The following is a 12,815-nucleotide window of genomic DNA, read 5'->3' as shown; positions in this document are numbered from 1 at the left end:
ATATTGAAAAGTTAAATATTTGGAATTTTTTTAATGACTTGCAGTAGGTACTTATAATATAATTTTAACACAGATTTTTCTTTCAAATGTATTTGTACTTGTGCATTTGATCTTGTAGTTCAATAGCTTGGAATTTTAAAATTGTTAAGTATTCTTAATAAAAGTATTGTGCATTTTAAAAACGGAACGGTTTTATATAAGTTGTATTGGCGTATTTCTTATTTGATTTTATTACTTAATTTATAAATAAACAATACAATGATAATTCAATTTCTATTAACGCTTTGTCTTAAAATAAAATAAGATTAGACACACATACTTTTTTATTATTATCAATTTAGTATTTAAATAGAAGGGCATGATAAAAAATTAAGAACAAAATTTAAGGGCCAGGAAGTATGTCTAATCTATATGTAAAAAATTTAACTTTATTAAAGATAGTAAGGGTGAACTTAGTAAGAAAACCCCGATTTATTATTAATCATTTTGGTTCAACTTGAAAATTGTTTCTCTTCGTAGACATCGAGGATTATTTAATTTTTTAATTTATTTTAATAATATTATTTGTGATAAAAGGTTTTCTGTTTGAAGTGCGTGATTTTTCATGACTGCTCTTTCTTGGTTTTGATATTTTGGACCTACCTTATGTTCCTTAATTTTCTTTCCTTTTCTTTGGCCAATGTATAATAAAATAAAGTTCTCACAATTAATTTTAAAAATCCAATTTTTCATCATCTATTTAATTTTTCGGATTTTCTAGTATATATTTTTAAGTTAAATTTTAGAATTTGATGATACATAAATATTCGCATGATTTTTTAAACTTTTAGTAGTTTCTGCAGTTAAATTTTACAAAAGAAATATCCATTTTCAAGTTCTATACATTTATTGTTATAGTTTGTTGTAAATTTAATTCAATCGTTTTCTTTTTTTTGTATCACATTTGAAAACATTTAAGTTTTTTAGCCATTAAATAATGCAATTTCTTTAATTTTCTAAATCTTTTAATAATTTTCCATTGTTAAAGGAGTAGGTAAAATTTATTTAATTTTCTTAACTTTTCAATAATTTTCCATTGTTAAAGGAGTATGTTAAACCTTATGGATTAAACTTGTAAAGGGCCATAAATCGAATTAAATGCGATAAATCTCTCGTTTAGTTTCATATAATCGACGATCCTGTAAACGATAGTTAGTTAACGATAAAAGTGTTATTGTTTCTTCTATTTTGGCAAGTAAGTTTATTAATTGGGTACTTAAAGCAAAACATATTAAAACTTTAAATACAAATTTACACAAAAAAGAATTTAGACAAAATGTACAAAACAAAAAAGCGAGCCTAGTTACTAAACGAGCAAATTTTTAAAGATTAAAAATACACCAAAGAGCACAGTTCACCCCTTTGGATGCAGGAGACAGGTAAAATCAAATAGTACTGACCTGCATGAGATGTAGTTTAGCTTTCTGGAAGTAGATTCTTGAACTGTAATAGTCCGTGACTTTTTACCTTTTGACAGGCTGTCAAACTCCCTCCATCAGTATATCTGTCACGCCTATTCCGTTAAGAGTCCCTACTAATGGGCGGGGTAGTGCTGTTTGTAGACCCGTGCGTTTATTAAAATTCAAAGCCAGTCTCTTGAGAAATCACCATTTGACAAATCCCTTTAGGTCTGATTCAGCTAATCAATGGCTTTCCAATTGGAAATATTCGTAAGATATGTGCAGTGTGGAATGATAGGCATATACATGTGCAGTGCATCTCTGCAAGCACCTTTGAAAACTAAATGTGAATAAATTGTCGTTATGGCCGCACACAGCTCCCTTGTGGAACATCTCTTTTCCTAAGAATTCTTTTTATTTAAAGAATTACAATATTCTTTAAAGAGATCTCCTTAATGAATATTGTAATTTCATCACGTCATAACTACGACTGGGAATGACCTGAAGACTAAATTTAAGCGAGCCTCTCTTTCTTAGGAAGAGTAATTAATTATTGGAAATCGCTTCATTTGTTAATGTAAACTAGTATATGTCCAATGTATAACGGGCCAACAATTTGAATTCCAGCTAAACGAAAATATTGGAATCGTTATTACTCCAGCTAAGATATATATATGACAATAATGCAACAAAGAAGTGTTTTGTATCTAATTTATTAATATTTTTTGAAATTCAAATTATTAAGCTTGACACAATAAGAATTTGAATAAACATATTCATTACTTACAAGTCATCAGATATATATTGTTGTAGGATATTATCAGTGCGGACCAGCCTCTGTGGAGGCGGTGAAGAAAGGAGTGGTAGGCCTCAAGTATGACGTGGGTTTCATGGTATCATCGGTCAATGCTGACCTTGTGCGCTGGAAGGAGGATCCAAACGCTCTTGATGGATATTCCAAGATAGACTGCAATCGATACCAGTGAGTGAATTTTGAAACAAATATAGAAAGTATACAGGAAGTTTTTTGTTTATTACAAATATTTTAAAACGATTTTGTAATCAAACAAGAATAACTACATTATAGAAATAACAGTTGTATATATATATATATATATATATATATATATATATATATATATATATATATTTTATTAATGAGCAGTGACGGAGCGTACATTCGATATATTGAAAATAATCTGATTATTTTATTATAAAAGATAATATAAGAATACAAATGTTGGTAAACTTTCTACTGGCGTTTCATTGGAGAACTCATTTTATTAAAAAAAAAAAACTATTCCAGTACATTAAAAAAAATGATCAAATAATTTTAAATTTGTAATACACGAGTCCTTTTTCACAAAAGGAATCGCTATAACCATATATGTCAAGTTAGCAATAATCATCATACAGCTGTCTCGAAATAAATAATACCAATGTAGGGTTATCTTATTAGCATTAACATGTTATTTACTTGTGCTTGTGTCAGTAGCCTAAACTTTCCCATTCTATTGCGCCACTATGTTTAGTATAGAGCACTTTGTTAATTAACCATATAAATTGAAGTCTCATATCTCATAACTCCACTCTGCACAAAACAATCCCACCAGCAATAGATAGCGTATTGTGGTACTTTGATATATTCTATTAATATTAAACTTTTATTGAAATAATTTAAGGATGGAAAGGGTGTTTTATAAGCGGAGATTCCATTGGAATTCTTTATGTTATTAACGATTGAGTGATTTATTATTGCATTACATTTTTATTCTATAAACATGGTAGAGTGTAATGCATTTAATAATACAGAAAAATATATGTGATTTCAGTGTACATTCTATTATTGATTCTGACTTTGTACCGTATTAACATATTCGCATGATTTTGCTTTTTTAAGTGTAGTTACCAATTATTTTCAATAGTAACTTGCAAACTTTATCTATTAATTGACTGTAAATGTATTTGTATTTAGATACGTTTATAACTCAGACTATAAACATTGTTACTAGTGTCGTAATCTTTATGTAATACTTTAATTATTACTTTTTTAATACTTTTATTAATTATTAAACTTCCCATTCCTATACAGTGCAAAAATAATTAATTATCATAGTTTTACCTTTAATTGAAATGATTTAATACCAACAGGTGGATTTCATAAATGTTTAAATTCTTTTGGTGTCTAATTTACGAACATTTAGAACTCCTATAAAGCAATCTTGATTGAATATTGGAATTTACTTACACACACTCTGAGCATAAACCCATTGATTTTGATTTTATAAACCAAACAGCTATTAAGTGTAAAATTAAAAGAAGTAGTTAATAATATTTAATCAAGAGTTCATGATAAACAAGTTTTACTATGCTACTTATTTAAGCACTATCATCAATACTCAAAAAAGTATTGAACGTATTTGTAAACTTTTATTGAAAACCTTATTTGTATATTTTTCTTTATTACAGTATCGGGAGGATGATATTAACTAAACACCCTTTTGTGTTTGACCCAAATGGAGATACCGACAAAGAAAATATTACCACCATTTACAAGCCATCCGAGGGTAAGTAGTTTTTTCATTCGTAATATAACTTATTGTAATGTAATAATTTTGAAATATGACTAATTGTTTACGGCCTTGAGATACTCCAAAAACAGCTGAGTTTTCATTGACACTGGCTCGGAAAGAAACTTTATGTAATGCATTTGTTTGAATTGCATGATATGCCCAATCTTTCTTACAAACAGTTGATGATTGGGAACATTAAAGAGTTTCTATGTCTTTTCTCGTACGAAAGATCTCAGGCCTGATTTGGAAATTTTTTGGCACTTCTAACTTGATTTCGAAATATTATTCATTTACAAATATGCAAACTTAGGTTCTTAAGTCGTAAGTCAGTGTCCTGTACTTCATCGCTCTGTAATAACGCCAATAATAATTTGTGTATTATTGTTATAAAATTGATTAGACTAATGTATGAAAATATAAAATATACATATATATTCTGCACGTTCAGTTTTTTTTAATATAAAGAACCCTCACTTGAATAAAAACTGTTTCCTTTGACGTTTAGTTGTAATGTTTGTTACTCTGTTATCATTATGGACCCTCACAAAATGCAATGATATGTATTATTACTCTTAACACCAAAGTTTCCACGACCGGCATAGTGACTCCCACCATCCAAGTCTTCGAAAAATTACCCTTAAATCATAATCTTATGATATTTTAGGTTAACAATAAGTTTTAGTTATTTTAAGTCAGCTCTCCACAGCAAATCACAAGTAGCTAAAGATATATTACTGTGATAGCAATGGTCTTAACGGATCACTAATATGAAAATGTGCAACATGAAAATCACGAGTCAGTTCTTTATTTTTCTTTAAATGGCTGGTGACAACCATTTAAAGTTTGTACACTTTTTCAAACATGAAGATATTTTAGTGAATATCCTTTTAATCTTAAAACAAACAACAATGTAGATTATTTTTCCATTTTTTAATTATTAAACACTGCTTTAGATTGAAATATGTACATCTATACAATTGTATGTTGCTAAACCTCAAAGAATAAATTAATTGTGTATCCTATTTACAATTTCCCTAAAATTACTATAAGAATTTTAATAAGACTCCTTACTGCATTATAACAACCACAGGCATTGTACAAATATTCTTATGTTGCGATTGTTAACCATGAATTTTAACGAACAGGGAGTAAGGACGAGAGAGCCGCTTTCTACCTGGCAGCTCAAGGAACACATCGAGCTAAGCGATTTCTGGACGTGCCGGACGCTGCCAGCTCTCCCGTCTCCTTCGAGCTGCAGGAGTTGGACAGGATCAATATCGGGGAGAACTTCTCCGTTTCCATTAATATAAAGGTAATATTTGTTAGCATTTTTCCATTACTTTTTGTAAATGTATTATTAAACTACAATTTACACAATTTAAGTATTCTGCACTTCTTGGTATATATCCGAGTTACACAGGAGCGTGATACATCATTGGACATTTACTAATATTAACTTCCCATTTAATTAATGTCTTTTGTTTCACCTTTTTACCGAGTAAGTTAATTTCCTGTTTCAAAGAAGCTGATATCTTCTGTTATTTTAGTTAAGATACATTTACAAGGTAACGCTTCAGTGAATATGTGAATGGTCCTTAGTTTAGAAGAACTTAATTGATTAAGGGGGAGTCCATCTTTATTAAAGGTAATGTATCGTTTGTATATTAACCCTCAAAGTTTATCAATAGTAAAACTCATATAAATCACGTAAATGTAAATTGAATACAGTATTGGATAATTTAGTGCTGTAAATGTGTCTTCCAGAACGACAGTGAAGAAGTGAGAACCATACAAGCCTCCCTTTCGGCCAGCAGTGTCTACTACAATGGAGTGAAGGCCCACTTGATCAAGAAAGCATCTGGAGTCTTTAAAGTACAGCCAAAATCTAGTAGGTTGTTACTACTATCGCCAAATTTTGCGATAACTTTCTTAAAATCAGGTTACATAGGCTACACTTTATAGCAATCAGAAGTGTAATAAATTATTTACTTATCTATAACCTACAGAAGAGTTACACGGCAAATCTAAGTACACAGTAATATTTATTTAAATAATCCAGTTTTATTGATTTACAAAGCATAATTTGTAACTATTATTGAGCAACTTGCCGACCCTAAAGTTCGCTACATGTATTGTCTTCTTTTTAATAACATCCAAATCAGCAATGATGACGTGCTTATAAAGTTAACACATATTTTATAAGCAACGTTTTCAACAAGTTTTCCTCGACATCGATCGTTATATACAGGTTGCTGTGAAGGACTCAGTTCCTTTATCACCTTAGTCTAATTAAAAGGGTTTTTGGAAATGAATTTTCTTTTTTAGTTTAACTGAAATAAGAAACAATGTAGGGGTGTAATCGTTTATAATTTTTCCAGCCTTAATAGATTTCAAAAGAATAAAACTTAATTCTATTTTTTTGAATATGTGTTCCATGATACATTACTTTTGGATATGGTTCCTGTAATTTTAAAACATGCAATTTTGCTTTAGCAGTTTTAAATTAATTGCAATATAGTTTAAACTTGATTTTGTTTTCGAGTAATTTTTAAGCACCACAGGCCTTGCATATTTATTGTCTCAATACCTGAAAATATGATAAAGTTTTTTTTTTCATTCCAAGAGAATTGTGTATTCATTTAAAATACTCCATTTTTACTATTTAAGGACAGAATCTAAAGTTCAGAATATTAAATTATTATAACAATTACAAGAGAATGGCTTATTTATAGATATCCCTACATGTTAACACATGACAAATTATGTAATTGAACTTTTAAAGGGTTCTCGTTTCATAATTACAAATATTTTATTGTTATATGTATGCTCTTAAAACAATAAAAACAATTATATGAATGATTCTGATTGTCTAATTTTAATAAACGTTAATTATATCGTTACAGAGAATAATTGGATTTTAACTTAAAAATTTTTTATTATATGGTACGAATTACATAAACAAATATTTATACAGAAGGTACCGTAAGTTAGTTTTTAATACAAGTTTGTAGTTAGTTTTTCACTATTTATTGGCTCTTAAATGATGAAAAATTGTAAATATTCGTTTAATAGACACATTGTCTAAACGTGAGATATCAAGCCGTATGTAATAAATTCACAAATATAATATTAATACAACCAAGTCAAACCTAAATATTCCAGGAATCTCGAAGAAATCTATGTTAGAAAGCCTCAACTCAATTGTCAACTAAATATGGCAGAAAGCTGAAAACTATGTACATGTGAATTGATAACCTGTTGTTATAGATAAGTCAAACAATAAATATGCATAATAATTGTCCATTCATGTGGTATTTTTTGTATTTTTTTTAGTAAAAGTTTATAGATGAACAAATTGAAAACAAAAGAACTCAGCACACAACGTGTTACCTAACAAGATTCGCTTAAGATGCAAAATATGAATTCTCAGCTTCACTTGAGTCTCGAGATGCCCTGTGGACAGATAGACAGACAGACAATCGTGTAGAAAAAAATGTACTCCGGTAAAAAAGGGGAAATTGTATGAGCCTACAGAGCGATAGATTTAAATGACACTTAACAAAATTCCATATTTCACGATACACCACGACCTACCAAATTATTGCTTGCATATGAATAAATTGCAAAAACTCAAGTCTACAGGTACGATAGTTTTAGAAATATCATGTGTACAGATAAAGAGAAATTAAATTTTCAATCTATTCAAATGATAGACTTTGCTAACGCTCAGCCAATTAAACAAAGGTATGAGCATCGTCGCTTGCCTATGGTCTTAGATTATGTCAGTCAACCCAATCCCCTGTAATAATAACCAATGCAGGTTGGAATCAAGAACACCCAGTGTCCTGGAAGAACAATAGAACACCCATACAATTTTAAAAATTCGATATGACCTGGTCAATTATTTTTTGCAGGTGAGTTCCTGAAACTGACAGTGAAGGCGGACGAATACCTGGAGAAACTTGTGGAGTACTGCATCATCAAGTTCTACACGATCGCTACAGTCATGGAGACTCGGCAGACTTGGGCTGGTGAAGACGATTTTCAAGTCATCAAGCCAACAGTGCAGATCTTGGTCAGTTCAAGGGGATATTTGTGACACCAAATTATGTAAAAACTATCATAAATATGAATCTTTACCATGAATCCCTTTCCTATGTCAATCTTAAAAAGTCAGAAAACCATAAGGGATATTTCAGAAATGCCTTTATTCTAAAGACGTGCAGATGTAACCCACTTCACTTAGTTGGTACAGATATAGCATCCGTAATACATCATAAGTTCTCTAAAAATGTATGAACAATGTTTTTTTGTGTTTTCATGTTCACAGGTAGAGCGTGAGTTGCCCTTGGGTCTCTCAGCCAGGCTGGCATTTCAGATCAAAAATCCGCTCAAAAAGAAACTTACCAAATGTAAGTTCTCCTACGAAGCGCCTGGCTTGATCAAGAAGGCCCACAATGTTCCTTATAGGTAATTTATATTAATGGGTATAATACTAAATAATTCTTTACAAATATAGTTCTGTACTAAAGCATAAGTAAGATTTATATTGCATAATTAAATATGTTACAGTATTTTATTAATGGCTTATATCATATATGCAGAAAGAAGCAGACCAATTTTACAATAAAAAATAAAATTATTTTCATTTGTAAAATTTATTTGGAGCATATCTTCCGTATCATATCTAAGCTAATCTAAGCTATTCTGTTGAAAAAGAATATGATTATGATTTTTTTGTTATCATGCAAGTAAGTGCATAAAAACTGAACAGCCAGTAGGCTGATAGGTTACCTTAAAAAAAAAACCATGTACATTTTAAACACACATTTTTAATAGGTACTGATTTTTTTCTATGTGTGTTTCTGTGTTCCTCATTGTGGTAAATATACGAGTAGCTATATTCTTTAGTATTTTTTTTTTTTTAACTAAAGCTACCAAATTAAATATGAAGCTCGAAATTAATAATTCGTATGACACATTACATTTTTTAGAATATCTAACATTGTAAATTTGTTGTGTATAGATTCCGAATGAATAAACAAATCAATCCATTTAAAATAATTCGAGGATGTTTTAAACAAATAATAAATTAGCACAATTCGTTTTATAACACACGGTAAAATGAGTTTAACATGTGATTTAAGCCCTTGAATGTGTTTAATAAAAAAAACAAATTAGGTTTCCGGTTTAAAATAATTTTTAAGTAATTCGAATACAACAGTCATTTACTTGTTAATTAGCTTAGACCATGAATTGGAAAATAATTTTCAATTATTCGAAAAATTAGTTCTGAAGATTTTATAATTGGTTTTTAAATTATCTATTCTAATAAATCTGTTTAAAGATTATTGAAAAGAAATAATTCTGTGATAGCCGAATTATAAAATTTTTTTAAGCCTCCGGTGCTATGTTGCTTGAATTTGTAGGTTTTATCATAGTTTCATAAATTTTAAGTTGAGCAGAGACTATAGAATAGGGGTATAATACTCGAAAAACGTCGTATCTCAGGTACAGGAAGTAAGTAAAAAAGATACGGCGATAAAATCAATATGTTTTTTATATTATTTATAGAAGTTATAGAAAAGTTAAATTTTAGTCTAGGATTTTGCTTTATAAAAGTATGTGTTACATTTTAAGGAACATTATAACTGCTAAAAACCTGTTGTTTAACTTGTATATACTTCTTAGAAAAACCGTACTTAGATTCATTTTGGCGAGTTATTCAAAATTAGCATATTTCATAGTTGTTAAACGTTAAATAAATTTATAAATATGTATATAAAATTTTAAAAAATATGTTCCCAATGAAAAAAATACTTTTAGTGCACTTTTCTTCTAAACTAAATGGAAAATAACTATTTAGCTAGAAGTGTTTTGTTTATATGAAATAATTTTTAAGTGAATAACCCGTTATATTTGATTTACTGTGACTAAGTTAGCCAGTAATATTATTCTATGAAATTTACGCTTAGAGTAAAAAGAAGAGTAGGCCATTGTGACGCTTATTTATAAATAAAATATTACTAAAAGTCTTCTTATTAATATTTATCTACAAATTCTTCATAATACACATAAAACTGTGTGTATATATTTATGTACAGTGGATATAAAATGGTGGTTTGATTATAGGGACATTGGACCAGAAGCCGAAGCAACTTGGGAGATAATGTTCACGCCGATGTTTGCTGGCCCTCATAAACTAGTCGCAACTTTCGATTCCAAGGAGCTTACCGATATTACGGGCTCTGTAAGCGTTGAAGTGGTAGATGGTTAGGATTTGTCTGTTTAGCATAAAGCTATGTTTTTGCTTCTTTGTTATTTTATAAATAAATATAGGTAGGAATACTACAAAAACGTTTACGTAGTTAACGCTTATTGCCCTTGATTGAAATATTTGTGTTTTGTAAGATGATTAATTATTTTAAATATAACCTGTTTACAACTAAAGGGTGGTCCAACCAAAATGCGCTAGGTAAATTGTAAATAAAACAAAGAGTTTTCAGAGAATTATCTTAATATATTTTATTATGATATAAGGATCTATGCCAAATTATGTGTGAAACAAAATATCGGCCAAATTTTCGCCCCGGCTTCGGTGGCATACCTCTATCCGATGCTCCATATTTTGAATGACTCTGAGACATCATTGAGGCTCAATGTCGTTAATATGCCGAATTATCTCATCCTTTAGCTCTTAAATTGTTCTTGGCTTATTGACGTACACTTTTTCTTTTAAATATCCCCAAAGAAAGAAGTTCAACGGTGTCAAATCACATGATCGTGGCGGCCGATTAACATCGCCACGACGTGAGATAACACGGCCATTGAATTTCTCGCGCAAAAGAGCCATTGTTTCGTTGGACGTGTGTCAAGTGGCACCATCCTGTTGGAACCACATATCGTCCAGGTCCCTATCCTCAATTTCTGGTTACAAGAAGTCCGTTATCATCTCACGATAGCGAACACGATTCACGGTAACTGCTTGGCCGACCTCATTTTCGAAGAAGTACGGCTCGATGACGCCGCCAGCCCATAAACCGCACCAAACAGTCACTCTTTATGGATACATCGGCTTTTCAACAATCACTCGTGGATTCTCATTTGCCCAAATGCGGCAATTCTGCTTGTTTACGAATCCACTGAGGTAAAAGTATGCCTTGTCGCTGAAGATAATTTTCTTTGAAAAATCACGATTGACTTCTGTCTGTTCAACCAACCATTCGGCATATTGAAGACGCTTGAAATGGTCAGTAGGCTTCAGATCTTGAGTTAATTGAACCTTGTAAGCGTGTAAATTTAAATCTTTATGCAATATTCGCATTAGTGATGTTCGTGAGATGTTCAATTGTTGCGCACGACGACGAGTCGAGGTTGACGGCTCTTCTGCCACACTATCGAGAACAACACCAATGTTTTCCGCAGAACGAACTGGGCGAGCACGCACAGGTGTTTTCACATTTCCCACAGATCCGGTTTGCTGAAATTTGCGCACAATTCTCCCGATTGTAAACACATTTGGTCGATTATGGTGACCAAAAAAATCACGAAGTGCACGAAATGCATTTTGATTTGAACTTCCATGTTCGAAAAATGCTTCAACAATCTTAACGCGCTGCTCAATGGTATACCTCTCCATGGTTGAATTTGTTGAACACAGGAACAAAAAATGTCAAATTAAGTTGGGCAAAATACTTGACGTTAAGGTGTGACTAACAATTATCATCGTGCATTATGGATGGACCACCCATTAGTATAGTGATAAACGCATTTAAAAATTATCATAATTTGGGCCAAAGAACTGAATGGAATTATTTGTATTATTGGTAAATATATATTGAAATCAATTATAGTTTTAAATAAACCGATACTGCTTAAACTAAACGTTTCTTGAAGGTATATTATTTCGTTATAAACCATAACATTTTCCTTTCCTTTACTATTTAAAGGTTGCTTTGTATTCATATTTTGTACAGTTTGGATTTATTATGTACAAACTCCAGTATTTATTTACTCATCCTTAATTTATTGACTACGGGTGGGGCTGATCAGCCCAGATAACTGGTAAATGATAATTTGCTACTAAAACTCTAGGAATGAGACAGTAGGAAAAGAAATATTACTTAAGGGTATATAAAAAACACTAACGCAATTTTCAACATTATAAATAAATGTTTATCTTTATTTTGTAAGCAATTAATAGAATTTAAATAAAGCATATGATAATGACAATACGGAGAAACAAGAAAACAGTAACACTACGTTTCGAGATCTGCAACCTGATCTCTTCTTCAGGTAAAGAACTAACCTAATACATAATTACAAACTAGGTTAAAATAAACAAATCTTACTAAAGCGTTGTGGCACGCCTAAGTCAGGAATCACAACCTACATGTTGTTTGTCAACTTCACTAACTCTAAAGACATGCACTTAATACAAAACTATACCAAACACTAATCATTAAAACTAAACTACGGAATACAGGTCACAATACGTCTTCACTCGTCTACTAACCACCTACGACTGACCACTTTAGAGTTAGTGAAGTTGACAAACAACATGTAGGTTGTGATTCCTGACTTAGGCGTGCCACAACGCTTTAGTAAGATTTGTTTATTTTAACCTAGTTTGTAATTATGTATTAGGTTAGTTCTTTACCTGAAGAAGAGATCAGATTGCAGATCTCGAAACGTAGTGTTACTGTTTTCTTGTTTCACTGAACGATGGCAAATGTCCGGAAAAATCCTGTTTCCTTCACAATCCTTCCATCGTCAAAAATAACCTTCAAACAATACGGAGAAA

The 12,815-nt window shown here is 30.8% G+C and overlaps 1 protein-coding gene across 1 annotated transcript in view; it reads left to right on the top strand.

Annotated features, from left to right (window-relative positions):
* LOC124366044 (hemocyte protein-glutamine gamma-glutamyltransferase-like) overlaps positions 1-11,896 on the top strand; it is a 70,710-nt gene extending 58,814 nt beyond the window's left edge. Inside the window, exons 9-15 of the mRNA XM_046822253.1 lie at positions 2,253-2,421; positions 3,909-4,006; positions 5,158-5,324; positions 5,777-5,900; positions 7,927-8,087; positions 8,343-8,482; positions 10,145-11,896. Coding sequence (XP_046678209.1) covers positions 2,253-2,421; positions 3,909-4,006; positions 5,158-5,324; positions 5,777-5,900; positions 7,927-8,087; positions 8,343-8,482; positions 10,145-10,289 — 1,004 coding nt within the window. The 3' untranslated portion in view covers positions 10,290-11,896. The remainder of the gene's footprint in view (positions 1-2,252; positions 2,422-3,908; positions 4,007-5,157; positions 5,325-5,776; positions 5,901-7,926; positions 8,088-8,342; positions 8,483-10,144) is intronic.
* The last annotated feature ends 919 nt before the right edge of the window (positions 11,897-12,815 follow it).

The sequence above is a fragment of the Homalodisca vitripennis genome, chromosome 7 (genome assembly GCF_021130785.1).
Source record: "Homalodisca vitripennis isolate AUS2020 chromosome 7, UT_GWSS_2.1, whole genome shotgun sequence".
Taxonomy (NCBI): domain Eukaryota; kingdom Metazoa; phylum Arthropoda; class Insecta; order Hemiptera; family Cicadellidae; genus Homalodisca; species Homalodisca vitripennis.
The sequence above is the reverse complement of the archived record's forward strand: the minus strand, read 5'-3'. Positions and strand labels throughout refer to the sequence as shown.